A 27553-nucleotide genomic window follows, 5' to 3' on the forward strand; every position below is an offset into this window, starting at 1 on the left:
TGGGTGTGAAATATTACCTGGCATGAGGGGTCAACAAGCGGATGCACTTGAACTTACACCACGATATTTTGCTCGTATTGTGCAGGGGCCTGATAAAAGATCACAAACAGATTCTACTATTGTAAATTTGGTATTGCGACATTTAATAGTTACATCGACAAATGTAAACTCATCTGTCTTAGACGTCTAGTCAAAATCTCTTTTAATCAATTTTGATCAAGTTGATCAAGACACAGGAAAAGATTATTTTACAATTTTCTTTAGATGTTTGCCGAACACAGCGACACCTCCTACCATATTACACTGTCTGATCTCTGCTCATCTATGATGATGTATATATGTCCATTCTTGGAGGTTTCTTGTATAAATTAATTAAATGTATACACTTGAAAATGTATATCCTTACGTAAAATGTAGCTCGAGGTAATTATCTTGAATAAAACAATTGTATATACATCTGTATCAATTTTGTAACTTTACCATGTATGTGCAATGTTTTTTCTTCTCTCTCTCTCTCTCTCTCTCTCTCTCTCTCGCAGTAAGGATTCGATGACATGTGAGAACCAAGTCACCCGATCCAGTTACTCTCCTTTAAAGACAGCTATGGGTTGTTGAAGACCAATTCTATCCAGGATTCTCACGGATGGCAAGGGTCTGTTCTAGGACCCTTCAATTTCATCGTACTAAAACCTTCATCAAGACAAATGCGCGAAATATTTTCTTGAAATTTATTTTTCAAAAATATGCATACATAAATTTCAGTATCACAGACAATGGGATCACGTTTCGTGTAAATGTAACACACAAACAAACAGTGTTGGACAGGTCAGTGTCTACTTACGAATGAAACACACGGAGTGTTTACCTAGTCCATCGACACGGACAAGAAACGAGGCAATATATAATGCATTGGAAGGGTTACATGTAGTACTCGGTACATGTTTGAAGGGAAATTTGTTGCCAATAATTCTAAACACTTAAACAGCACTCGTAAAAGTTATTTTACAAAACTCCTTCACTTTACAATTTGCGACTTATGGGATGTGGGGAAGTGATCTAAATGTGAAGTGGAACTTAAGTGGAGCTGCAAAAATACTTTCTAATCAATACTTCTTATATGTATTACTGTGCATAAAATATAACTTCAATTATTGAATACTACAAAAATATTAACCAGAGTGACGCCAAAAACAAAATACTCCATGTATATATATTACTGTTGATAGAAAAACATGCATTGGTATGGGTGGCAACACTTGCTAGAGTAGAACGGTTTGGGTATGAGAGTTGGGTGATTTCAGTATGTTCGTCGACAGGGTATGGACGGAGACTAGATATTTTTGCAGCTGAAAACACTCCAGAAATTTTATGTTTATTAAAACGATGCCTTAATTATTGTTCTATGAAGAATATTCCTCTGCAATAATGTACAAAGGAAGGCAGATAATATCATGTTATAATAGAAATTTGTTTCGAGTATCACTGCGTCACTGTGTCATGGCCATGTTGTGTTAAGAACCAAACTGTTCATCTTTATGCAGGTTTTGAATGTACACTTCTGCATTAGTAGATACATGTATAGGTAATGTTATGTCAGTAACATATCTGATAAACAACAATCATAACGGATCTGCAAAGGGTGCATACTTTTGAAAACATGTAAACAATACTACGTAGAAACATGTATTAATAAGCATTTCTTTTTATAAAAATACGGGTGACCTTTGGAATGCATTTCAAATGTTGAATCTGTTCTGTGTGGTACATCGTCCTGGCCCCGTTTCATTAAGCTCTCGTAAGCCTAAGATCTCGTAACATTTCTCGTAGCATCCGTAGCTCCTGTGTTACAGTATTGGAGGCACAATGGCTACGAGAAAACTTACGAGATCTTAGGCTTACGAGAGCTTTGTGAAACGGGGCCCTGGGCCCAGATTTTCGAAGCTCTATTAGGACTAAGATAGTCGTAAGTTGATGTTAATGTGTGGCACTTACAGCTATCTTCGCGCTAAGAGAGCTTCGAAAATCTAGGCTCTGATTACTGATGATTAAGACGTTGATGATCTAGCTCTTTCTTGGTATGGCTGTAGGAACGCTTGCTTCAGAAAACGCACACGCTGCTACACGTACTACGATGCAAATGTTGCAATGGAACAGATGACATATCGTGCACTGATAACAGAAAAGAGAATCTTCCAAATATGTTCAAGCAGAATTGTGCTACATCCGCTCTTGACCATCCAAATATAGAACCATACTCCTGACCTAAAGAAATGACGACACTCCTTCTGGAACCTTTCACAACCAGAATCCTTGGACGTCAAAATGAGGATCAGGATCATGACTTCAAGAAGATATCAAGATTCTCTTGGAACTCAGAACCTAACAACTCATCTATGACCTTAGGGTCGACCTCAGGTGCCTCACCAGCATCCTGCCCAGCTAAAGTCTTCAAGTTATAGTCCGCCAGTTTTTCCAAAGCGGCTATGCGACCATCTTCTTTCCTAACCTTTGGTGTTCTCGCAGGAATGTCTGGCACAGGGACGACAGGCACAGGAGAGTTTTCATGATCGTCTTGATCGTCCACTGGATTATCATCTTGATTCGGTTCTGGTCTTGAAGAATGTACATCGCTTGGACCAGCCCGCTCAATGGGCTGGTCATCAACTTTGCTGGAAGGTGAAACCGGTTCGGGCGGATTTCTTGGCGAAAGAATCGTTGCTCGAGCATCATCAGATGAAGGTGTATTATTTCGACTAGGTGTCCTGTTTTGATTACTCGGGGGTCTACTGGACTGTCTCTGGTCTGGGGTGTTGTGTCTGCTGCCATTGTCTTTGGTGATGGGGGGTACAACTGTATGTTTGTTGAGATCTGAGGCTGCACGTGACAAGGGTCGATCTCCTCTGCGTGGAGTTGCCTCCCTTACAGGAGGCAGGTCATCCTGCCTTGACTGATTCCTAGACATCCTCTTCGGCTGTAAACATATACAGAGAAATCGTGTAAAGCATATTGATAAAGTGAGTGAGCATGGTTTTAGGCTTTTAGCATTATTCCGGCTATATCACGGCAACGGACACCAGAGACGGGCTTCACACATTGTACACACATTGAACCCAGGTCTTTGGCGTGACGAGCTGACGTTATAACCATCCGGCTACCCCATCGCCCCCATACTGATGAAATAGGGATGTAAACTTTGGGTACTAGGTACTGGATTCTATGTCGGAGTTTGACGTACCATTCAGACACGGCAGCATACTGACCCCGAACCGGTTACACACACACGCGCGTGCGCGCATACACACACGCACACACACACACACACACACACACACACACCTCATATAAATAAGATAATAAACGCAAATAAGTAAATGACTTAGGCGGGGTGTATGGATGAATACTGATATAGATAAATATTGACCTCGCAATACAAACAATACAACCCGGCTGCTCATCTTTATGCTGGTTCTGAATGTACACTTGCACAACTAAAACATACCAAAGAATAAGAAGATACATGGTTATACAGTTTGTGATGTAACTTACACTGTCCTGTCCTTCATCTCCCATCTCTACATACACATCTCGAGCTGTCGTGGGTTCCTCAGACTGAAAACAGAGAATCTGTTACGTGATTCAACACTTGATAAACGTTCCTCATTTTCATTGATGACAAACGACGTCCGAACCCAGTATTCGTTACATTTACATACGTGTACGTCTACCAAACGCACTTAGTGATAAACAGAAAAGACATGTTATGTTTGTCTTTTCAGACGTACTCATATAGGTCTTCTTTCGGTTTTCAGAAACTTTTCAAATTTAAAAACCGATAGGAAGGAAATACCTTGAAAGTGCTGATGAAAGATGTTAATAGTGTGTGATTATACCCAGAATTATGGCTCTGTAGAAAAGACGTGCACAGGACAGACACAGATGTAAACTGTGAATATACTCGTATAATTTACATGCTACTAAGGACACATATGGTTATATGGATATATAGATTAGTAGTTAACATTACATGAACGAAAACTATGTACATCATGCAATTGATATCTCACTAAAGGGATTAACTGAAACAAGAATCATCTGCACATGTCGTTGATCAATGACAATTTGCCCATTCACCATTCCAATAGACTTCTATTGTCGGTCACCTAAGCAACAGAGCCGTCCCATGTGATTGTTGATGTGTTTGCAATCTCAGGTGACAAAGAGGACAACTTTATAGATTTATTGATCTCCATGTCGGCTAGGACCTTGGGGGCAACATAACAACTCAGATGGTACAGGTCTAATTCGTAGGATAAAAAACTACAATGCCATTGCTCGTAACGCCTATTCGCTCTGACAAACACAATTTATGGACAGTCACGCCTTGACTAATTATAAATAAGCATATCATGTTATGGAGATAGCTATACCCCTGTCTGCGGTCTAAGACATGTTTCTATTCTTAAATATCTGTGAGAAGTAAATTCAGCAATGTGTATAGAGAAGAAATACTAATTCATCAAACCAAACAACAGACCTCCATGATATTGACGGCACATACAGACGCAGGAAAGACACACAGCAGATGATGTCATGTTTCTGTGGCAACAAGTCTGACACGTGATCACTCGGAGATGTTTAGCTGATTGATTAGATCCAGCAAATTGTCATGATACGCTGAATTAGAACTCGACAAATACGGAGAAGATAATCGATATGCTTGTTGTGCTGCTTTCGTTCAACAGCTCTTGGAACGCTGTTTCCATTAACATGGGAGCAGTGACACGGGACTACAAAAAATGCCGTTGTGTGTTTAAAAGATATGATGCATGCTTAATCAGTTGAATGAATGCTCAAATTGATCATTTCCTCCAAGAGAAAGTGCAAGACGTTTCAGTATTTATAGCTAAAAAAGAAAACAGTTTGACAAAGTAAATGAAATGAAGAAATCGAGATGTCTGAACTCTTTCCTACGTCTGTCACGCGCCAATGACTTCATCTTTTAGTCACCTTATCGACAAATGCCATCACGCGACGCCTCAGGAACACCTTCTGAGCTAGGTCAAGGTCGTTTGCTGACCTCCGATTTCGTTTCTTCCTTATGCGTTTCCGGAGGTCACTGGATTTGTCCATGTGACCCCGTGACTCCTCGGACTCCGTGTCAGACTTATAGAGCCAAAGGTCAGGGTGAGACTTAGACCTACTGAGGTAGACGTAATTCCCATGCTGTGAGTTTGTGGACACAATTTCAGGGATGTTAGTATAGCCAGGTTCAAGTTTAGATACATATGATCCTGTAAATTCATGCTTTTGGCCACTAATTGAAGATACGCTCTGCGACCGCTGGCGTACCTTGGCTTGCTCTGCTTTTTTGCGATAATTTCTGTTCTGGGAACTTCCAGGTCTTGAAACATAAGCGTGCTCGGTCTTAGTCGGCTTTGGAGTCGGGTTCGTATTCTCCTCGTCATCGTCATCAAATGGCGGCAGATCAACGCTTTCAAAGGACGACTTGCTCCCGCCACGATCGTACGGGGTTTTGTTCTGTGAACAATATGCAGTCTACCCAATACCAGACAGTTTCCCAAAAGAGAAAATAACTCCTGTTCAGCCGCCCGCGAGAGCAAAATATCGCACGGTAGATTATGCATTTTTTTTTGTAATTATGATTAGTGTACTTAGAGTAGAAATAATCACTTGGCAGAATCTGTGTGTTTGACTTCTGGTTTCATGTGTTTACTGTATCAGTTTTGAAGAAAGCATTTTGAAAACAATGATGACACAAAGTAGATAATGTTTCAGAACGTGTTAAACAAAATAAGCTTTGCAAAGACACTCTTGTGAAAATATGAATTGTAAGAACTGTAACATTATGCAATGCATTGTATGTGCGCGCGCGCGTGCTCGTGTGTGTGTGTGTGTGTGCGCGCGCTCGCGCGTGTGTGCGTGATTGGGGATAGTATCTTGCCTTGTAACTTGTAGCACTTCATAAAGGCCACTTTCATATATTGACCAGCAAATGGATTTTACGTTTTGTTTCAACATAAACTGTAACCGTGGAAACGTAAACAACTGTGGTGCATGTTTGACCTATCCTAACGACTCTAGTTACACTGACAATTAATTACAGTTTAGTATTCCCAGGGGAATATGTTTTCGAGAAGGTCCCAGAGACAGGGAACACATTTGTTAACCTGGTGCTATTGTCTCTAATGTTTACGCATGAAGTACATTGTTTTTGTAATCACATTCTGTTGTCGGATGCCCATGGGAAATAATCTATATACTGTCATGGCAGTAAAAGGGATCTTAAGTATCTATTTATTAGTTACTATCACCCAGTACCCATATGTATAGCAATCCTCGGTATGCGATAAACAGGTACATTTGCAATCTATATCATTGATGATTACATTACAGTACAACTCTGGGCTGCATGTTGACGATCAAAGACACAACAGAATACTGACACTTAAAAGCCAAAGGGAGATAAGTGTGCAATCAGAACAAAAACGTTCAATTTAATCAGTTAAAAACTGTAGATAAAAAGAGTAACTGTAAAGCTATGCAGGTTCTGAAAAAGTCTCAAAACATGTATTTACCCTAAACTAACTTTACAAAGGTCGGATGTTTACAAAGATATTATATTAAATTGAAAAAGAATCGAATAATTAAAATGTGATCGAATATGTTTCTTCATAACATTAATTTTCATTCAGTAAAACTATACGATTAACATGCTTTTGATTTATTTAATTTGATTCATGTAGATTTTACGACACCAATGTTTACCATTTTGCATGAGAAGAAGATATAGCACAGGAGCTCAGTATACCAGTGAGATAGAGCTGTACACAGAGTGCTATACACGTAGCATACAGAGAGATATGCATAGGTATGTGGTATGTATCATACCTTATCATAATAATGAGAAGAATGACGTTCACTGCTTGGCTGTAAGTCAATATAATAGAAATCAATAAGTTGGCCCAAGAGGAACATTAACACATCAATGGAATCGTAACTATAAAATATACATTAAATTGTAATCTACGCTTCGTTAACTTTTAACAAGATGAAGTTATCAACTATTTAGTACATGGTTGGCAGACAAGGAGAATATACATGTTTACAGTAAAGGTCCTTCTCCAGGTGTACGTTTGTCAGTGATGATTAAAAAGGCTTTAAAGATTAGAGAGTCACATTTTGTTACAGAGGTCTAGGTGCCGTAGCAAATTTCATGTCATACCTGGTATTTTTTAGCCTTTCTAGATTGAGGACGAGAAGGCTGGAACAAGAGGTATTCAGTACATATTTAAGGAGCAATACTCCAGCAATATCACCGAGCCAACCACAATGAATGTGAACACCGTGATGAGCAAATACTTTACCTACTAGGCTAATCAAAACCTCCAAAATGAACTTGAAATACGGTGGCAATCAGGTGATTATGAAAAGCTGACATATATCCAATGATATGATCATTTAATTAATAAACGATATTTTTATGGCCCATTAACAAACACATAAGCATGATACATATTGCAGAGACATAGGAAAATGTATGTTTGACTCTGACGTGAGAATCTGATGTATGTATATATAGTAACTAGTATTGTACGCATCGTGTTCTTGATGACATGCATGAAGTGAATGAAGGGTGCATGACAGTGTTACAAAATGAACTTGATGTAGATAATGAAACAGTTGATTTTGGCAAGGGTGTATGTGATGATATGAAGTGAAATGTGGATATTGATGGCAAGAATGCATATTCCATGTGAGAATAAATGCTCTCGCGGGCGTTCACACATGTATCACACTGTAATATCAAAGCAAGAACTGTTACACACATTACCACTTATACGTCTGATTGTAAACAACCATTTTGAAAAGGTGCTTCTAAGGAAAACGTTATGAAACATTTGCTATTCATAGCAGACTTTGTGAAAAGCAATTTACATTTAAATTGTATTTAAAATGAAATCAATATCCTTTTACGGTTTTCCGAGTGTAAATTATTATTACAGGAAAAAGCAATATACATGACTTGCATATGAACTACGTTTGATCACTTGAAAGGAGTTCCGCTTGCAATGGGTTCCATTTTATGTTCATTCTTATTTTCATCTGCACATCGATAATGATATAAAGAAACAATAACTAGTCCTGGATAATATAACTTTAAACATTATACAGTATGGCGTTATATAGAGGTAAGACGGCATGCATACAATTTACATGCAAATATATTGCAATAGAAACTACACTGTGAAATGCATTCTGCTGTTAAAACTACACTAATGAAATAAGTACTAAAAACAAAGCAAAAACATAGAAATATGTACAATATGCATTTTGTCTTCTATCAGAATGATATCTCGCGTATACACGGATAATCTCTCTGAGATATGTTATTTGTCCTAACTTCGTAAACATGACTGCAATACATTAATATAATTTATTCATACTAAATAATGGGTCCTACACCCTCTACAAGCGTAAACATAATTATTTGTTAGTGCACACTACAGGTTGTTCAGCTTGACCTGAGCTACTCTACATATGCATGACCCGGGAGGTCAAATGACACGAACGCCTGATCGAGTTACGCTGATTAAAAAGGGGAGCAAAGAAAGGTGTTATTGTTGCGTTCGTGCGAAACATCCTTACATGGATTCGTTTAAGAACTTGTCCCGGAAAACGACTCTTCTGAAAAAAATCATTTCTTGTTGTAATTCAGTTGTAATTTTTACAGTCGTAAGCTGTCTAGTTTGGTTTACTAACTTTACAACGTAAAGTCAGTTGCTTTCAGAATCCGATTCACTGCTGGTGCTCGCTGCCTAAAAGCCCGAATAGGAAACATTAAACGATCTGTAGATAATTGTTTATGGGAAGTTAGGATATTGCTGACGATTTCTGGACATTGAGAAATCAAACGGCGATCTTATCTCAGCTGTTTGGGCATGTTGACAATCACCTGACAAAGGCGCACCCCTTCACAATAATGGATCCAACCAGTTGTGACACGGTCACGCAATGTTTGGCATTCACTTGATCAGGTCAAGCTGAACAGCTTGCACATTCCATGGAACACAATTAACTGAAACATTCTTTGTGGGGTCATGCATATAGAAACCATTGCAGAGAAGTGACACACTTACCCTATCAGATTGAGGCGGGGATCTTTGTGGTGTCTGAAATAACAACCGAGGTGTTGATATACATAACAGTCTTGATGATCTTCAGGATTCCAATGGGTGTAAAAGGCCAAATAGCAATGGCTCACTGAAAATCATTGGTGACACCAGGTGTTCACTAAAATCATAACCAACCCACTACTGACATGGGAATACAAGATAAGCAGAGTCGTTGTTACGATTATGATGATGATCAGCGAGTAACATTAAGAAAATATTTAATTTTTTCAACCATCACATCCAAAGTTAAATACTACGAACATTAATTCTTTTTTTTTAGTTATTCTGTTGCCCAAATCTTTTTAGTATTTATAAACTGGTTGCGTTCGCTTAAAATGTCGGGATGGGTGGGGTAGCCTAATGATTAAAACCCGCTGAAGACCCAGGTTCGATTCCACACAGGGGAACAATATGTGAAGCCCATTTCTGGAGTCCCCACCTTGATATCCTGGAATATTACTGATTGTTTCTTGAAAGTCAAGAAAATATCCACTCACTTTGTTGGCTTGTGGAGATTGTCGTTGTGGTGTCTGTAACAAACCATATGTCATTGTACACGTATTTGCATAGGTATGCCAGTTTTTTTTGTAGAATATTCAAAGTGGAGTTTAGGCCAGCATTAGTATAAATGTTGCACAAATATCTTAATCACAGATCGAACCCTCGACCACCACTGAGGCACCTGTTGGGAAAGACCTTAACCTTAAAAGCGTTATGAATTGCGTTGCGGGGTATTCAGTCAAATGAGTGACCATGGAGTGTCCATGTTTAACTGCGTCACTAGTTTTGTTTTTGGTGTAACGCCACACTTAGCAATGTTCCAGTGATATGGCTGTGGTCTGTACTGAGTCTGGACCAGACAGTCCAGTGATCAACAGCATGAGCATCGATCTTCACAATTGGGATACAATGTGTCAACCAAGCCAGCGAACCGCACCACCAAATCTCGTTAGCTGCTTCTTACGGCAAGCATGGGTTACTGAAGATCGAGTCCAACCCGGATCTTTACGGGTACTGCCACACTATATCGGGTTCTGTGACTATGTATAACAGCACGAGGCTATTATTGTTATTACATGGATGTCTACATATAAGTGACATAACAGTAAACTTCGTCACATGTCTAATATACTTTTAATCACAATTAATCATTCATAAAAGCATTAGATAAAATTATAACATCTTAACAATGCTGCTAGTTATACTGACTTATAACACGTTATTGAAATATTAATTTCAATCGTTAGAAGAAGAAAGATATGCTGAAAAACTTACAGCATTGGAATTGCTGGGCCTCCTGGCATTCGATGGCTGTAAATGAAAATACATGGACCCAGTTTATATGACGTTCATTAACAAGAACTATCCTTGGTTACAGCGTCCTTAGCAACCCTGCAGTTGTTACAGCAACCGCGATGAAATATGTACACATATGTATGAACTTACTTTATTCATGTACATGCATAACATCATACTTGCGCGTGTATCCATGACAATTTATCAACAGACACGAGCTAATTCAGGATATGTTGCCAGTCGAATACTGCGAGATGAGATGAGACTTATATAGCGATGTGTGTGTGTATGTGTTTGTGTAGGTAAATACGTGAGGCTCTATGTTCAAGTGAGCAACTGTTCTAATCCAGATATATAGAGCGGCATGGCACCCGTCACACATAGTTCCAGCGATGCAGGTGTTAGAACAAACTAGCAACCGAGGTTCAAACCCGTAATAACAAACTCAGGTTATCTGGACTAATCGAGTCGGAATACATACCCGTCTGGACTGGGACTTCGGGGGTGTCTGCAATGAAACGAACAAAATGACTTAAAGTTTGAAATACCCACGACCTCCAAAAACCACGTGTTGACTTTGTTTAGGAATCAAGGAAGGTTCTTAACCATTTTAGTCCATATGTATCTCACTGAGGTTAAGCTTGTTGATTTATAAATGCCAAAAATATATTTCCCACCTTGGATACATATTCGGAAACCGGTTCTAGTTCTGACGGCAAATATGGGATTTGAAAGTATGATCCTAAATTTTGTACAGCGATCTATTCATTACTAAATGATGTCGGATACAACTCCCCATTTTGAAAAAAAAATTATGAAGCGAGGGAATGGTTTAGCATCTAGCGGTTTTGATACCAATACCATTCACAAGTTTCAGAAATATGGTATTACACGGGACATCGTTTAGTAATTTATTTATGGTAATATTAGTGATCTGGGCCTATTTATCTCAATGCTGGAAAATCATATTTAATGTATTTGCGTGTAATGCAGAGATTCGGAACTTTTTTGTCAACAAGGCGTGACATAATAATTTTCGCGATCAACCAATCAAGATTATCCACGAATTTTGGTTATGACTCTGTAGTACAGTAGTAATACTGTTGAAACAGTTAGACGTTCATGGTGTAGTCGGCATTTCCTTTAGCAGAGGTTTCTTATGTTAGATGAAATTTAAATGAAATTTGTACTTTTATCTTGACCCCAGCAAATGAGAAAGATATGCTGACAAAAACGCTATTGTCACATTTTATAGAGCTGAAATCATCGACGTGACCTCCTGCTTGCAACGTGTCGATTGAAACAACTCATGCATGTCTTGCTATTCATAGCGAATGGGTATATTTTAAACATGGGAATACTATTTCATCAAAGATTCAGATTCCCCTTTGAAAACTAAACAACTCGCTCTTCCTATACTTCTTTTATTGGTTGGTCACGGTGTGGGGTGTGCCTTGTCAAGCACGGCGACTGAAACTAATCGCTTCTCTTTTCCTGACAACTACTCACATAATTATTTTAACGCTCTAAAGATCACCTAGATGTGGATATAAATGAACATTTAATCTAGGTCAGTTAGGATGCACGCACGACCGAGACGCCGGAATTCGATGTGATGAGTTGCGTCCCTTTGGCACGAGAACCAATCTGCGTTTGTAGGTTCCAATCCAGGCGCTCCTAGTGGAATATAGGTCAAATAAACATAACTCACACTCTATGTCAAAACATGAACATATATAGGTCGCAATCGCACAAGTCGTTCACTCAGCGTAACTAGGGGCGGTGAAGTAATCAGGTGGATAAAACCGCTGAAGACCAGGGTTCGATTTCCCATAAGGGTATAATAAGTGAAGCCAGTTTTTGCTTTCGCAGCCGTGATATTGCTGGAATATCGCTAGAAACGGAGTAAAACCACACTCACTCACTGATGGACAAGGGTTAATCCACTAAATGGATGTAACTATAGTTGGGACGTTCCAGATATTTATGTTCAAGGAAACTAAGGTACATACATCTTGATTTCCTTGAGTTTTGTTTTCATTTGCATGCCTACCATTGGCTTTAGCTGTTGTCATCAGATACTTTCTTACCTTTGCCTCACCCCTTCTCGTTAACTATTGTCATCGGATATTTTCAGTGATACAGTTTTCACTGGTTATCCTTTGGCTCTATGGAAACTGTTTCGTGAACTCAGTATACTGTCACGTTGACGTTCGGTATTTATTTGTCATTGTGCGTGATGATGACACTTGCTGACCGTGATACGCGTGACGATGACATTTGCTGACCATGATACGCGTGACGATGACACTTGCTGACCATGATACGCGTGACGATGACACTTGCTGACCGTGATACGCGTGACGATGACATTTACTGACCATGATACGCGTGACGATGACACTTGCTGACCGTGATACGCGTGACGATGACACTTGCTGACCGTGATACGCGTGACGATGACATTTGCTGACCATGATACGCGTGACGATGACACTTGCTGACCGTGATACGCGTGACGATGACACTTGCTGACCGTGATACGCGTGACGATGACACTTGCTGACCGTGATACGCGTGACGATGACATTTACTGACCATGATACGCGTGACGATGACACTTGCTGACCGTGATACGCGTGACGATGACACTTGCTGACCGTGATACGCGTGACGATGACACTTGCTGACCGTGATACGCGTGACGATGACACTTGCTGACCATGATACGCGTGACGATGACACTTGCTGACCGTGATACGCGTGACGATGACATTTGCTGACCATGATACGCGTGACGATGACACTTGCTGACCGTGATACGCGTGACGATGACACTTGCTGACCGTGATACGCGTGACGATGACACTTGCTGACCATGATACGCGTGACGATGACACTTGCTGACCGTGATACGCGTGACGATGACATTTGCTGACCGTGATACGCGTGACGATGACACTTGCTGACCGTGATACGCGTGACGATGACATTTGCTGACCATGATACGCGAAACCGCTTTATGAACACCCAAGGATATCACTATGTGATACTGATTCATGAATCTATGCTTATGATCCAGTCGAAATTCCACCGATGCTCGATGCATTGAGCTGTGATTTCTGATTACGAGGGGGAAGGTATATCGCTTTATATTACAGAGTGGCTTTTGAACATTTCGTTGAGCCTCAACTGAAGGTGACACTTACATGTCCATATTTTGCAAATTAGACTCAAGTATATGCTAGACTTTGTCTAGGCACCGTATACAACGTTCCCTTCAGACGTTCTTGAAAGCAACATCTGTTCATGGGTTACTCCTCATATGTCGAATATTACACGTATCTAAATTGCCTTCAGTATGTCGAGTAATATGGTGTCATGATACATTGTTTTATTATGACACGATTCAACCATTGCATGTAACTAACGGTGAAAACTCGACGTGTACAAATAACATCTGCGGATCACTCCTAATCCACAGAATCAGTTAAGATGATGTGAAGAGTGAGTGAGTGAATGAATGAATGAACAACAGGTGTTTAAATATAGTGCAAGCTGTCTAAACTCATTGGGACTGAATAAATAATCCAGTTTAGACAATATACCGGATTGTAAAGCTAATGATAAGTGTGCAAGTCACGAATGGGACTGATATTTTATGCCGGTGTTGACAACACGGATTGGACAAATGCCGGTTTTTACAGCTTTCCCTGTACAAGGTTTAATATTACCTTACTGTCGATCGTTTATTTCATAAGGTCTGTCAAAAGGGGCATAGTGATAGCTATCTTTAAGTGAACTTCCCCGTGTGTATCTTGGGTAGAATCAGTCTGTCACACAGGCCCATAAATATACCAATTGCTGTTCATCCAAGTCTAGAATATGTGTCACGTCTTGGCGCTTTTGTATTGTATTAATGTTTAATTCAATTTATCACTGTTTTTTCTTTTAAATATGTTTATCTCAGAACCTAGATATTAGTCTAGGGTAATATCCGATATAGATGGAAGAAATAAATAAAGGCATGACACTTGATGAGATGAATATAAAGAGGATAACAACAGTTCCAATGAATCCAATCCAGTGAGGAATATAATATGTATAGAAATCAATATGTTTGATTGAATAAAAACACACGGGGTCTTCAGAGCAGGAATATCGAATTACATACATTACCTCGCCCCCTGATGGCTGAGGAGATATCCCGGGAGTCTGAAATAGAAAATGTATCATTTTATAACGTGTAAGACAGCTGTTTTATCTCATGCCTCAGGGCCCTTTTTCACAAAACTCTCGTAAGCCTAAGATCTCGTAACCTTTCTCGTAGCATTTGTACCTCCTAAGATCTCGTAACCTTTCTCGTAGCATTCATGCCTCCTAAGATCTCGTAACTTTTCTCGTAGCATTGTTGCCTCCTAAGATCTCGTAACTTTTCTCGTAGCATTCGTGCCTCCTAAGATCTCGTAACTTTTCTCGTAGCATTGTTGCCTCTTAAGATCTCGTAACTTTTCTCGTAGCATTCGTGCCTCCTAAGATCTCGAAACTTTTCTCGTAGCATTGTTGCCTCCTAAGATCTCGTAACTTCTCTCGTAGCATTCGTGCGTCCGAGTACTACGAGGGAAGTTACGAGATTTTAGTCTTACGAGGCGTTTGTGGAACGGAGCCCTGATCATTTACAATTTATTCTGAAAATTATCAGCCGATTACAGGATTAGTAATATTCTTGAAGTTTATGACGAACCGAAGAAAATACCCATTGAAGATTATGATCACTTACCTATATAAACGAATTATTTTTTCAGTATCTTACCGATGTGTATTTTATACCTTATAATGCATTGAGTGCATACACCATATAGGCAGGTTTAGTATCTATCATTAGAATGAGCGCATGACAGAGCATGTCCAAACATTCATGAAATTGTTGTTATATTATTCATGAATCTATTTTTCAGACAAAGATGGAAAATAACATCTGAGCATGTTGAAAAACATAAAAAGATAGAATGCCGAATAACAAGTTCCTTTCTGAACGTGAAAACCTTAATGGTTTGAGACTTTTGTCTACCTTGCATCTTGTATTTACGTTCTAACAGTGGAAAATAGAAACATATTGACAGATTCCGGCAGCTCGATGAAAACCTGTGATGGCGGAGACAGGATCCAGTCGATAGTTGGATAAAAGGCCTTGTGGAACTGTCGATATTGCCATAGTTATTGGAAAATATTTTGATATTGTAAATTTGGGATGAAACGATCATCTTATTGACATATTACTTGAGTGGAATAGGTGCGAAGAACACCATGTAGATCCTAACACAGTAGTACCTATGTTTGTGTTAAAGCACTTCAAGGTAAACACTTGTGTTCGACGAAAAATGCACGGTAATTGATTATCCTCTCGTGTGATCAGTCTGGAGGTAGTAATTAATTGCTCATGTCAAGTCTTGTCAAACGCGGCAACATGCATCATTTGTCAGGTGTGGTGTAAAGGAACTCAGTCAATATCATCGTGCATAGAGACTGCAGCACGAATATGTACTTTAAGATGTTGATGATATCTCGATTCACGACAGTAATGCAATATGGCTTAATGTTTGTCTGTTTTCTGTTGTCATACATAATCATCCGAACTGACGTCTCTTTATACATCTCATACTATTACACTATGTTCTTCCTCAACGTTTGATAGGAAAATTTTAACCATATTCAATAGCTAGAGTGAGTGAGTTATGATTTTAAGTCACATGGCATAGCTAGAGCATTTTTTAGCGGTAAACACCAAACTTGAACTCGATCAAGGTTAATACTAATTACTTAACTCTATTCATAAATCCTACTATATCAAGCCATTAAAAGAACGCTGAATACATATGGCATCCCATGGTGGGCTTTTTTAAAACTATTGCCATCAGTTGCATTAACCTGTCTAGATAATTAACTCAGTCATGAACAGACATTTCTGGATGTGTTCTGCATTAAACTAGATTGAGTGAGTTAAGCTTTTAGCAATATACCAGTATCACGTCGGGGCATACCAGAAATGGATTTCACACACTGTACCATTGTGGGGAATCGAACCCGGGTCTTTGGTGTGACGAGCGAACGCTTTAACCATTAGGCTAGCCCAAAGAGTCTATTAAAAGAGACAAAAAGTCAACAGTGCAATGGTTACAGACTCCTGTACTCGTTAACCTGGGACAAATGATATGCCTATATGGAATATTAATCAACGCACTTATACTCTCGAGCCATCTACGACTGGGACTGAATCGATCTCATAACAATGGTCCCGTAGATACATGGTATGGCCTTGAGATGAGGACGTTTTTTTCGAATGTGGGTTGAGATCTTGTAGTTGACTATACAAACAGAATCAAGTTCGATATTGATATGTCTACGTACAATACAGTGTACAATAGCTTTCATTCACTAACACCTGTATAGGTATGTTAGACATCCTTTGACCAATGTACAGTGGTAGTGTACTGTAATTTGTACATCATTGTACTCTGTATATATTATGAAGTAAAAACATAGATACCTTTTAGTCACGGTGATCCATAGTTTATAGTTTTCCAGTAAAGCAGACCAACTGCCCCCAGCTAAACGTGTATGGACAAAATAGCCGTATCGATAGTTTTCAATCATTGTTTACATACTCGGTTTTCATGAACTAACACGCCTCAGCGACTGTCAGTGATTTATAGTCGAACGATACAAAGCAGTGTTCGGTTAACATAAAAGCGCTTCTATGTAAATGCATTCTATAATGCCAGTTTCTGAATAGAGAACTATGTTGCTACTGGTCCCAAGGCTAAACAGAAATATGATTTCATTATTGACAGGACATTGAATCTGTATAAGCTATACGGTTAACACGGTAACATTTAACAGGGCCGTATTACAATTACATGAAACATTACAGGATTTGGGGGGACCTTCACAACGCAAGTAATTGAGAACATTGACGAGTCATTTTGTTGGATTTATATTTTCATGCTAATCGCTGCTAACTGAGAACAGGACGTGCTTATCCTTTGAGGACCACCCGGTATTATTTATTTTCAGTGATCTTTTCAATTACGTTTTTTTCACTATCTTGCCTTTTACGAAAAATGATATGTGTTTGAAAGACGTTTGAGACTGATCACTTCTCTAACTGTTGGTGTGTTATGCGTATTTGTTATACCAATCATAATAATAATGAGAATATTTATAACGTCATTTCCCAGACTAGATATCCTGTTCAAAGCTCACAATTTCATAATTATTACTCCGGATAAAAAAGCCGCCTGTTAGGCACTAGAAAGTAAATAGTCCCCAGGTACCCAGGACAGGGCAGGACTTCCCAAAGTACCCATTTTCTGCTAGGTGTACAGAGGCAATTTTGAACAAATTCAGTGTACCAATGCACATTTTGGCACACCCTGTACTTCCTGCAACAATAAGATCTGGGTTTGGAAAGGTAACAGCTGAACATAAGCAATCTATCTCCATTTGTTGCGTGCATAATCGTTATTGTATCTTTGGCAGTGACAGAGGCATCAATATTGTTGATGTCCCTAGTTTGGTGATGTACCTTCAGTTGTTGGCGATCTTTAGCCTATTTTTGTATTGTGTTGTCAATCTCAATCTCAATCTCAATCTCAATCAACGATCATAGTATTTTAAAAGGATGCGAAGTTCAAATAGATAGAGTCTGTGAAATCTAAGAAATAATAATACAAGGTTCATACATATCAGTCTGACGGAGAAATATGTAGAGCAAGTTCTTAATGTCAGACAAGGTTAGGTTGGATCCACTAGGTCGCCTAGTACAAGGTTATATACACATTACGTATGTTTTACATATAAAAGTTCTCCATTACCAATGCTTCATTGACAGAACGTGACAGAACCTATGGCATCAGTAAATACAGATACATGTATATCTCTCTTATCGTTTCAGTTGAGACTGATAGTAATAGCCTCTCATAGAAATGGATACTTTAATTTAATATCTTCATTCTTTAGAAAACAGATGTTTCCCCTTTTATATAGGAACGTTACAGCCTTTTGTTTTCGTATTTTACGAAAGTGTTTCCACCCGGGCGGCAAACTATATTCAATATTCACCCAGCCATAAATCCATTAAGGCGCATATATCATCATCGGTATGAGGTCCCTTACTCTCTTCTTATACGGAAAACATAAGACGTAGAGGATCCAGACAACAACCCTGACTTACCCCTTTATGTCTAAACGCCATAATTCGTTGATATAGACTATCGTCTCTTGCTGGAGGGGGCTTCTTTCCCGGCGAACCCATGTTCTTTTGGCGAAGTCGCTTGTGGATGAGACGCCTGGCAGCTCGATAGTCCGGGCCGTAGATTCTGTCGAACACCACCGACAGACGGTCGATAGCGTTGTGTTGACTGCTGTCACCGCCGCTGCTTTCTATTGGAGAAGAGAAGGATGCTGGTATTATTCCTTTACAGACTCTATGTTTCCATTTTGCAAATCTTTGTGGATTATATGAATAATGACTGTAGGGTAGACCACTGGAAAATTGACTGAAAAAACTGCATGAAAATGAAAACTGCTGGTGGATATTTCACAAATTTGTGCAGAGATGTTTTTAAACAAAGATAATTAGACATGAACATTTTCCCCAAGTAATCATACCAAGCAAAAGATGGGCACAGACAGTGACCTTGAGTTGCCTTAAGTTTACTTAATATGACGCAAGATATGTAAATTTTTTTAATTGGCATTGATGTTTACTTCCTGGATTTAAACGTTCGCCCGTCACAGTGAAGAAAACAGTTGGATTCCCCAGATGAGACATTGCTTGAATATTGCTATAAGCTGCGAAAAACTAAACTTACTCCCAAACTCCTTTATTCAAAGTAGTTTTTTCATCCCTTTATTTCTTTTTGATCTGGGTACAACATTGACAAGTCAGCGTATCTGTGTATACGCCATAAGAAACAAACCAAATTACGAAATTATTATTGTGTAAATAGATTATGGCAAGGCGACCAGAATGTCACAATAGAGTCATATTTGCACTGGGGGTATGCATTAAATTTATGTAGTTGGTAATTCTATTTCAATATTAGTTTCAAACCAGTGAGAGAAGGTACAATGTTTGCTACCTTTCTAGAATATATGTATTCTTTAGTTAATATGAGTATGAAATTTAGCACGTCATTTTTTCTCTCTTTAACTCCGAGTATAATGGTTTTATTGTTTAATTTCAACTGAGTGTCTGTTTCATTCTCAATCCATTCCGGTAGATCTTGCCACAACTTTTTGACATGTTTGCATTCATGTAATAAATGAATGATCGATTCTATTTCAGCGTCACAAAAAGTACAAAGTGGTGATTCTATTAGTTTGTATTCATATAAAAATCTTTATTAGTTGTAAGAATCCTATGTAAGTACGGTATTGAATCCATCTGTGTCTAGAACTATACGAAGCTCGAAATGGTAGACAATTGTATGTTTTCCATTGACTAGGGGTGATATCTATGGTCAGCTCTTTTTCCCACTTGCTTTGATAAACCGGTTTTTTGTTTATAGTCTTTTTGCGAAGAAGCCTGTTGTAACATATGTTACATCCTTTCTTAGCTTTGAATAGTATTTCAAATTATGGACAATAAAAGATAAGTCTACTTGAATATTAAATTGGAACGAACCCAGTTTCGAGTATGATTTAAGTGAAGATAATAACCCTGTTTATTCAAGGAAATTTGTTTTTACCCCATACAGTTCTACGAATTCTTTATAAGGAAGAAATGTGTTGTCATCTTTTAAGAAATCGTTTACAAATTTTACGTTTGATTTTAGGTAGTGATCATCTGGTTTTTATTCAAAGTTTCTTTCTTCGGTCTAAAGTGTCCATTATGAAGGTAACTATCCAATACATGAGTAACACAAGTATACACTGTTAGTAATTTTTGCATTTCAGTGAGTACAAAGTATGAACAAACATAACAGTTACTGTATTCAAGGTTGGCTAATGTAAGAAACATCACCAAAGATAAATCGATTATGATAAATGACCACATAGAAAAGGATAAATTATTAATTTCTTCATCATATGCATTCTATGCATGACTTCTAACGCTTGCATCAGTTCAGGTAGCTATTCATCAAATATACATATTAAGTTATCTATCATAAGAATCATGATCAATCAACAAATCAATATGATCGCTCATATTTGACGATGTTGGTACTTATGCATTCTACACTACACTCGTCTTTCCTCCCCAGCAGCTACATTCATAATGGCATCTCGTCTAAGTGGGAATGTAATCTCGTGTGAACATCTGGAGATGTTATCTCTAGTGATTAATGGAAATTGCTCAACAATGAGAAGTACCTTGGTCCTCTCGGGATTCAACCTAGCTATACCTTTAGAAATTATACGTGGGAACGAATACGTATCCTGTGCTTAAGGGGTGAGATTTTCTTGGTTTGCTGTTTGGTTGTTGTTTACGTCACACTCAGCAATAGTCCAGCTACATGTCGGCAGTCTGTAAATATCGAGTCTGGACCAGGCAGTCCAGTGATCGACAGCATGAGCAACAATTTACGCAGCTGAGATGCGATGACATGTATACACCAAGTCAGCGAACCTGACCACCCGATCTCGTTAGTCGCCTCTTACGACAAGCACGGCTGGCTGGAGATCAACTTATTCATTGTTTGGTTATATGATCATGATTTGATAATTTGCATGTGGCTCTAACGTAGTGTGTATTAATGTTTTTGTTTCCCACAGTGATATTCCTAGAATGGCGTAAAACTACACTCATTCACTCCGCCCAGTAGTGCAATGTATGCTCATTTCCTTAACACTTGCAGAACCATTAACTTATAAATGTAAAGAATAACGAATAATATAGATATAAAGTGATTCACTTAATGGACGCCATACAGGTTTATGCATAGTTATGTGGATAATATAGTGAGGAAACAATTAAGGGAACATATGAAAGCACAAGAGCTTCTTTATTCTTCTCCAGGTTTCTTCACAAGAATCTGAGAATCTGAAAGACTCTTCGATGAAGAGGTGTTCCCTTAATTGTTTTCCTCAGTATATTTCCATCTGTTCGATCAGATAAAGTGTAACCTCATAATCAATCGTTAATCACGACAGAAAAATATTCCATGGGGTGAAAAGTGTACAACACAAATGGAAATCATATCAGCGGATTACTGAGAATCTGACAGGAAAGCGGATGCTGATAAGCCTTTCTGCCGGACGAACGCATCACCAACACAATTGTAAGGGAGTAAGAGTGAACTAGAAGGCATAAAAACTTCGGGGACGTTCGGGGACGTTCATGTGCAGAGGTGGATCCAGACTGGGATAGGGGTTGGGTAGGGGTGGGGCGTTACAGGGAAGCACACACTCCGTTTTTTTTGTCCTGAAATTTTGTTACATGACGAATGAAACTCGGGTGAAAATGCACCCCAATTTCAAAAAGCTGTATCCGCCCCTGACGTGTAACGTGTCATTTGCTGTGAATGCTCCCCCCCCCCCCAAGCCCACCTACAACACTAAATAAAGTTACCGATCTGCAACCCATTTATCATTTAAAAAGTGAATTTAGTGGCATGTTGGAGAGGCGTGTGAGGCGCGAGACATTCAGAAAATGGACAATCGATTGCTTTGTGGAGATGTTGATACGGTTGTATTTGTTTACAGGTTGTCATGCTGCTCCGATCATGGGAGCGTCCACTTAGCAACGTGTAAAGTAAGGTGGTAAACTCTTCATCGCTGGGCCTTTGTCTTCTGTTGGTAACGGAAACAGATGCATGTACATGTCTTGAGTTGATGCTAGATCCTTTTATTGATGAAGGCTCTTGCATCCACATCCAAACTCCGAATAGCACCCGCGAAGAACAAAACAATGTCTGGCTATTCTGAACAATATGATATTTGGCAGGTTATACTGCAGTTATTTTCATTCAGCACGTAGGGCATGTATGTATTGGCTTTTTACACCATCTTTTTCGTGATAACACTAACGGCACGCTGGTTTCTGCATTATCTGACATTTGAAATGTGATAACACTAACGACAGATTGGCTTGGTCCACCATCCGATAGTTTAAACGTGATAACACTAACGACACGTTGTCTGTACTCACCATCTGATAATTTACACGTGATAACATTAACGACACATTGTCTGTACTCACCATCTGATAGTTTACACGGGATAACACTAACGAGAGATTGGCTTCTGGATCATATGACAATAGAAATGTGTTAACACTAACGACAGATTGGCTTGGTCCACCATCCGATAGTTTAAACGTGATAACACTAACGACACATTGTCTGTACTCACCATCTGATAATTTACACGTGATAACACTAACGACACATTGGCTTCTGGATCATATGACAATAGAAATGTGTTAACACTAACGACAGATTGGCTTGGTCCACCATCCGATAGTTTAAACGTGATAACACTAACGACACATTGTCTGTACTCACCATCTGATAATTTACACGTGATAACACTAACGACACATTGGCTTCTACATCATCCAACTTTTGAAATGTGATAACACTAACGACAGATTGGCTTCTGGATCATATGACAATAGAAATGTGATAACACTAACGACAGATTGGCTTCTGGATCATATGACAATAGAAATGTGATAACACTAACGACAGATTGACTTTGTCCACCATCCGACAGTTTAAAACTTGATAACACTAACGACACAGTGTCTGTACTCACCATCTGATACTTTAAACTTGATAACACTAACGACACATTGTCTGCACTCACCATCTGATAATTTACACGTGATAACACTAACGACATATTGGCTTCTGAGTGATCTTACAATTAAACATGGTGACACCAAGGATGCATTGGAATATTCACCATCTAATAAGTCAAACATGAACAGACTAACGACATCTTATGTTCTTCATATCTAGTTCCCTAGCCAAAATCAAATGACAGCTTTTTCACATCTGCTCCCTCACTTACAAAAACCTTTACTCGCTATTTAGACAATTAAAGTTGATACCACTTATGCTACAGTGGCAACAATAATCGAAAATAATAGTAATAATAAAATCTCTGCTCCAAGTATACAGAATGTGTCTGTTGGGACTTTTGAGATGAAAACCGATTCAGACATAAAGTAAATGACTCCGAATCGAACTAGGTACCCCCATTAGCTTCTGTTGGTATGAGAAGGCCATGTGATCGACCTTACAGTCCCAGGACAGACGCTCTATCCACTACCATTCTACATAAACAACACAGTGTGTGTTCCTGAATGGCAAGCATATCGACCTATCGACGTTCCATCTCATCGCCATTACACGACATTGTAATTACAAGTCTGTTCTTTGTGAACTGTTGAAAATGGACTCAGTGCTGATAAATCTCTGTTGATGGCCTACTCGTTCAGGTTGTGTTATCGTAAATTCTCAGTGACTGTAGCCTAATGAATGAGCTCCACGCGATAGGAATACAATCACTGAATGGTCGAGTCGCCTTGGCTACAGTATGTGAGACTTCAATTTACGCAGGTCCAATTCTAATGGAATGTTTTCTGTAATCCTACTGGTTGAACGTGGTAATGGATCGTCTGTATGAATACTTTTCATGTTATCTCTTAGCCTATCATTATGCATTAATCTCAATCTTTTTTGTGAGGTGAGAGTGAATGCGTGACAGGGAGACAGTGAGAGAGAAGGACAGAGAGTGACAGTGAGAAAGAGAGAGACAGGGAGAGACAGAGATAAAGGCAGAGAGATAGAGAGTGAGAGAGTGATGTCGGGTGTGTTTTGAGGGTACGCTTGATTTACGACGGTGACGCTTTCACTATCCTCAGTATTCTAAGGCCAGTTCTCTGTGTAATCGTACTTGTACCTGTGTCGAAATGATGCCTTCGAAACATGCGGTCTGGATCAACACCATTACAACACTATTACAACACCAGCTACTTAATGATCACATGCAGGGATATTGATGTTACATGGGTTCGAAAATTACAGGAACTATCTGTTCCCTCTCGCGTGGCTGGTATACTAGCAGACTTTATGTATCTGATAGGCGTCAAGGGTTCATAGAAAAGTAAAGACATCTACGAAAAATGTTGTTTTAGACAGATGGTAAGATACGCATTAAGATATCGACATAACGGTGTTTGACTCTTTGAATATATTACAAACAGTACTCCTCCACAATGTTTTACTGGACGGTGCCTCTGAAGGGGGAATGGTCGGTGGGTTAAATCAAGGCCCCATCTAACTCAAGAGACTTCAACTAACGGTCCTTATCGACAGGACCGTTCAACCCGAGTGATGGTACGCGCTATAGTGCTTCCAAATTGTAAAGTTTCCTGTGAAGGGGAACCCTTAAATCAAATCGAATGGGTGTGAGAGTAATTCCATGGTTTATGCCGAAAAAGACCTTTACCCCCACGTATTTAAAAGGCAATATAGCATGAAAACATATTGGTGTAAGCTTATGGAGTCTGAAAATAGTATTTTACAGGGTGTTATGGGTATTTATATGAGGAAGTGGAGACCCATAAAATTGAGTGTATCAGGTGAAATATGTTTTGTCAAATGTATTACGTGAAATATGGTTTAGACAGGAATTACCACTAGATTATCTAACAGTTATAAAGCAAAGAATAAATGATCAGGCTATTCAGTAAATCTTTAGTCAGCTATTAAACTCATCGAAATGTGCAATATATAAAAATGTTATAAACCAGGGTACGCTTCAATATTATTTATGTAAATCTATTCAGTATCATTATAGGAAATGCGTATCTAATTTCAGACTTCGTTCCCCTAATTTAGCAATAGAAACTGGCAGGTATGAAAACATAAATCTTGTAAGTCGAAAATGTCAAATGTGTAAAGATGATATTGAAGATGAACTACACTATATATTAAAATGTCCATCATATCATAACAATAGAGCAGGGTTGAAACGGGTAATAACTTAAAGTGCTCGAGTACTCACGTTGAAGTGCTCGTGGGTACTCGGGTACTCGTCTTCGATACTGTGAAGCGGGTGAGCCAAGATCGGGTAGCGAGCTAGTCTGCTAAGAGGGTCCGGGTCTTCAAAACTTTGAAACTTAGAAGCTCTGGATGCGTTTGCCTGCTGTTTTGAACAGTAGTTACGCCTCTGTTTCAGGTACCACACTTCAGCTATTGAGATGTGATATTTTACTAATTAACCAATTATCGCATCTGACATCCCAAAGGTTCTTTTACTATGCGGTCGTTATATTTGACGCCCACTGAATAAGAAATAGACAATGGTCCCGCCTTACGTTATCAACACCGTGTAATACGTTATGATATATTCTTAAAGTGGTTAGCATGATCTACTGGTTTGAATTAACGACAAAAGTTTAAATACAGTTCCAAACTAGTTAGAATACAAACCACAATTTTTAAGGACAATCAACAAAATATCCAGAATCAAGTCATCATTGGTTCTGTAGCTACTGCTGATCGTTCATCGAGACACAACTACGTGTTGAGTGAGAGAGCGGGGGAGACAACTCTCCTTGGACGAGTACTCGTGTAGAATGTTACTAGTCGAGTAATGTTTCTACCCGTCTCGTACTCGAGGACCCGGGTTCCCGTTTGAGCCCTACCGTAGAGTAACGTATATTAAGCCATATTATTATAAATGTCCATTAGTATTTAAACTTAAAGGACTACTTAGTATCAATAATGTTAAGGTGTTGTGTAATTTAGGGACATATTTGTATAACGATTGTTTATTAAGAATGGAATTAATCAGTGAACAGTAATTTTACCTCCTCCTGTCTCTTTACCGTTTGTCTATAATCAACTGTCACCATGCCTGCTAACCTGTACCAATAAAAATAGCGATACCAGAGTACCGAATCTCTGTACAGGCAATGGTAATAAATGGATCGAGTTTGATTGCACGCGGTTGTTGCCAATGTTCCAGCAATGTCACAGTTGGAGGCACCAGAAATGCCCTTCACACATCGTGCCATTGTAGGGAATCGAACTCGGGTGGTCGGCGTGACGAACGAACGCTTTAACCAATGGGCTACCCCACAACCCTATATCAGATGGATGTTAGATTATGTAGTGAAGGCTGAAAATGTGCTTGACATATGTTGATCAACACAGAACTTTTCCAGTTATATGAATGAAGTCTTTAAATAATGGAAGCTGAATCAGTCAATCCAGTGATCGACAACATGAGTACTGATCAAGGAACTGGAGTACTATGACATGCAAGTATGACCATCCAATCCTCCTCGTACAACTAGTATGGTACAACTAGTATGATCAGTTTTTAACCCAGATCTTTAGGGGCTTTACGTCTAGATTTACTCAGGGTCAGTTCCTAATAATATAGAAATACTACAATATCATCCAGAGGGTGGCCTATTCAATTTGCTATGGCTCCGACCATGCCATCAGTTCGTGACCCATTACTGATCTAGTCCACACATGCGTTGGTTCCACTTGCCCCGAAATTGAATATTTTATCTGCAGATTTTTCAAACGTTGAATAACACAGTATGACACGTAATTATGAAGCCTTTCCACTGTCGACAGATTTACGCGACCTACACTATTGAAATATGACATAACTTCATGGACCGCTCACGGGGCATAATCGATTATTGGTAAACATTTGTTCTGATATTGTGATTGATGTGGGTACACAATAATAACAGGAAATCGTTCGTTTTACGCAGTTCGGAATAATTGATTATCATTTCAATTACGTCATAAGAGATATTGCCCAGACAGAAACGAAACCCCGGAAATTAACAAAGCTTTCTTATCTTATAAAGACCGTAGGTAATTTACTCAGTGGTGTTGGGCTTGGTGCATTCACGGGCTCGGGGTAAGGTGACCGTGAACAAGCAAGAGTCTCTTAAGTTTTCTCTTTCGGTGTCAATTAATGCGTCAATGTTTGCGTCAATTTAATGTCGGTGCTTGGGTCAAAGCAATTAGTGCGGTTGTTAGATTATTGGCAGTACTGTAATTGGAGTATTGGCAGTG

The 27553-nt window shown here is 39.1% G+C and overlaps 1 protein-coding gene across 1 annotated transcript in view; it reads right to left on the minus strand.

Annotated features, from left to right (window-relative positions):
- Nucleotides 1-724: 724 nt before the first annotated feature.
- The window catches only part of LOC137298225 (putative uncharacterized protein DDB_G0290521), a 36927-nt gene continuing 10098 nt past the window's right edge, over nucleotides 725-27553 (minus strand). The window contains exons 3-11 of the mRNA XM_067830396.1: nucleotides 18724-18932; nucleotides 14670-14705; nucleotides 10972-10998; nucleotides 10470-10505; nucleotides 9692-9724; nucleotides 9159-9191; nucleotides 5350-5538; nucleotides 3547-3609; nucleotides 725-2971 (exon numbers count right to left, since the gene is read on the minus strand). Coding sequence (XP_067686497.1) covers nucleotides 2336-2971; nucleotides 3547-3609; nucleotides 5350-5538; nucleotides 9159-9191; nucleotides 9692-9724; nucleotides 10470-10505; nucleotides 10972-10998; nucleotides 14670-14705; nucleotides 18724-18932 — 1262 coding nt within the window. The 3' untranslated portion in view covers nucleotides 725-2335. The remainder of the gene's footprint in view (nucleotides 2972-3546; nucleotides 3610-5349; nucleotides 5539-9158; nucleotides 9192-9691; nucleotides 9725-10469; nucleotides 10506-10971; nucleotides 10999-14669; nucleotides 14706-18723; nucleotides 18933-27553) is intronic.

This window comes from Haliotis asinina, chromosome 10 (genome assembly GCF_037392515.1).
Source record: "Haliotis asinina isolate JCU_RB_2024 chromosome 10, JCU_Hal_asi_v2, whole genome shotgun sequence".
Classification (NCBI taxonomy): domain Eukaryota; kingdom Metazoa; phylum Mollusca; class Gastropoda; order Lepetellida; family Haliotidae; genus Haliotis; species Haliotis asinina.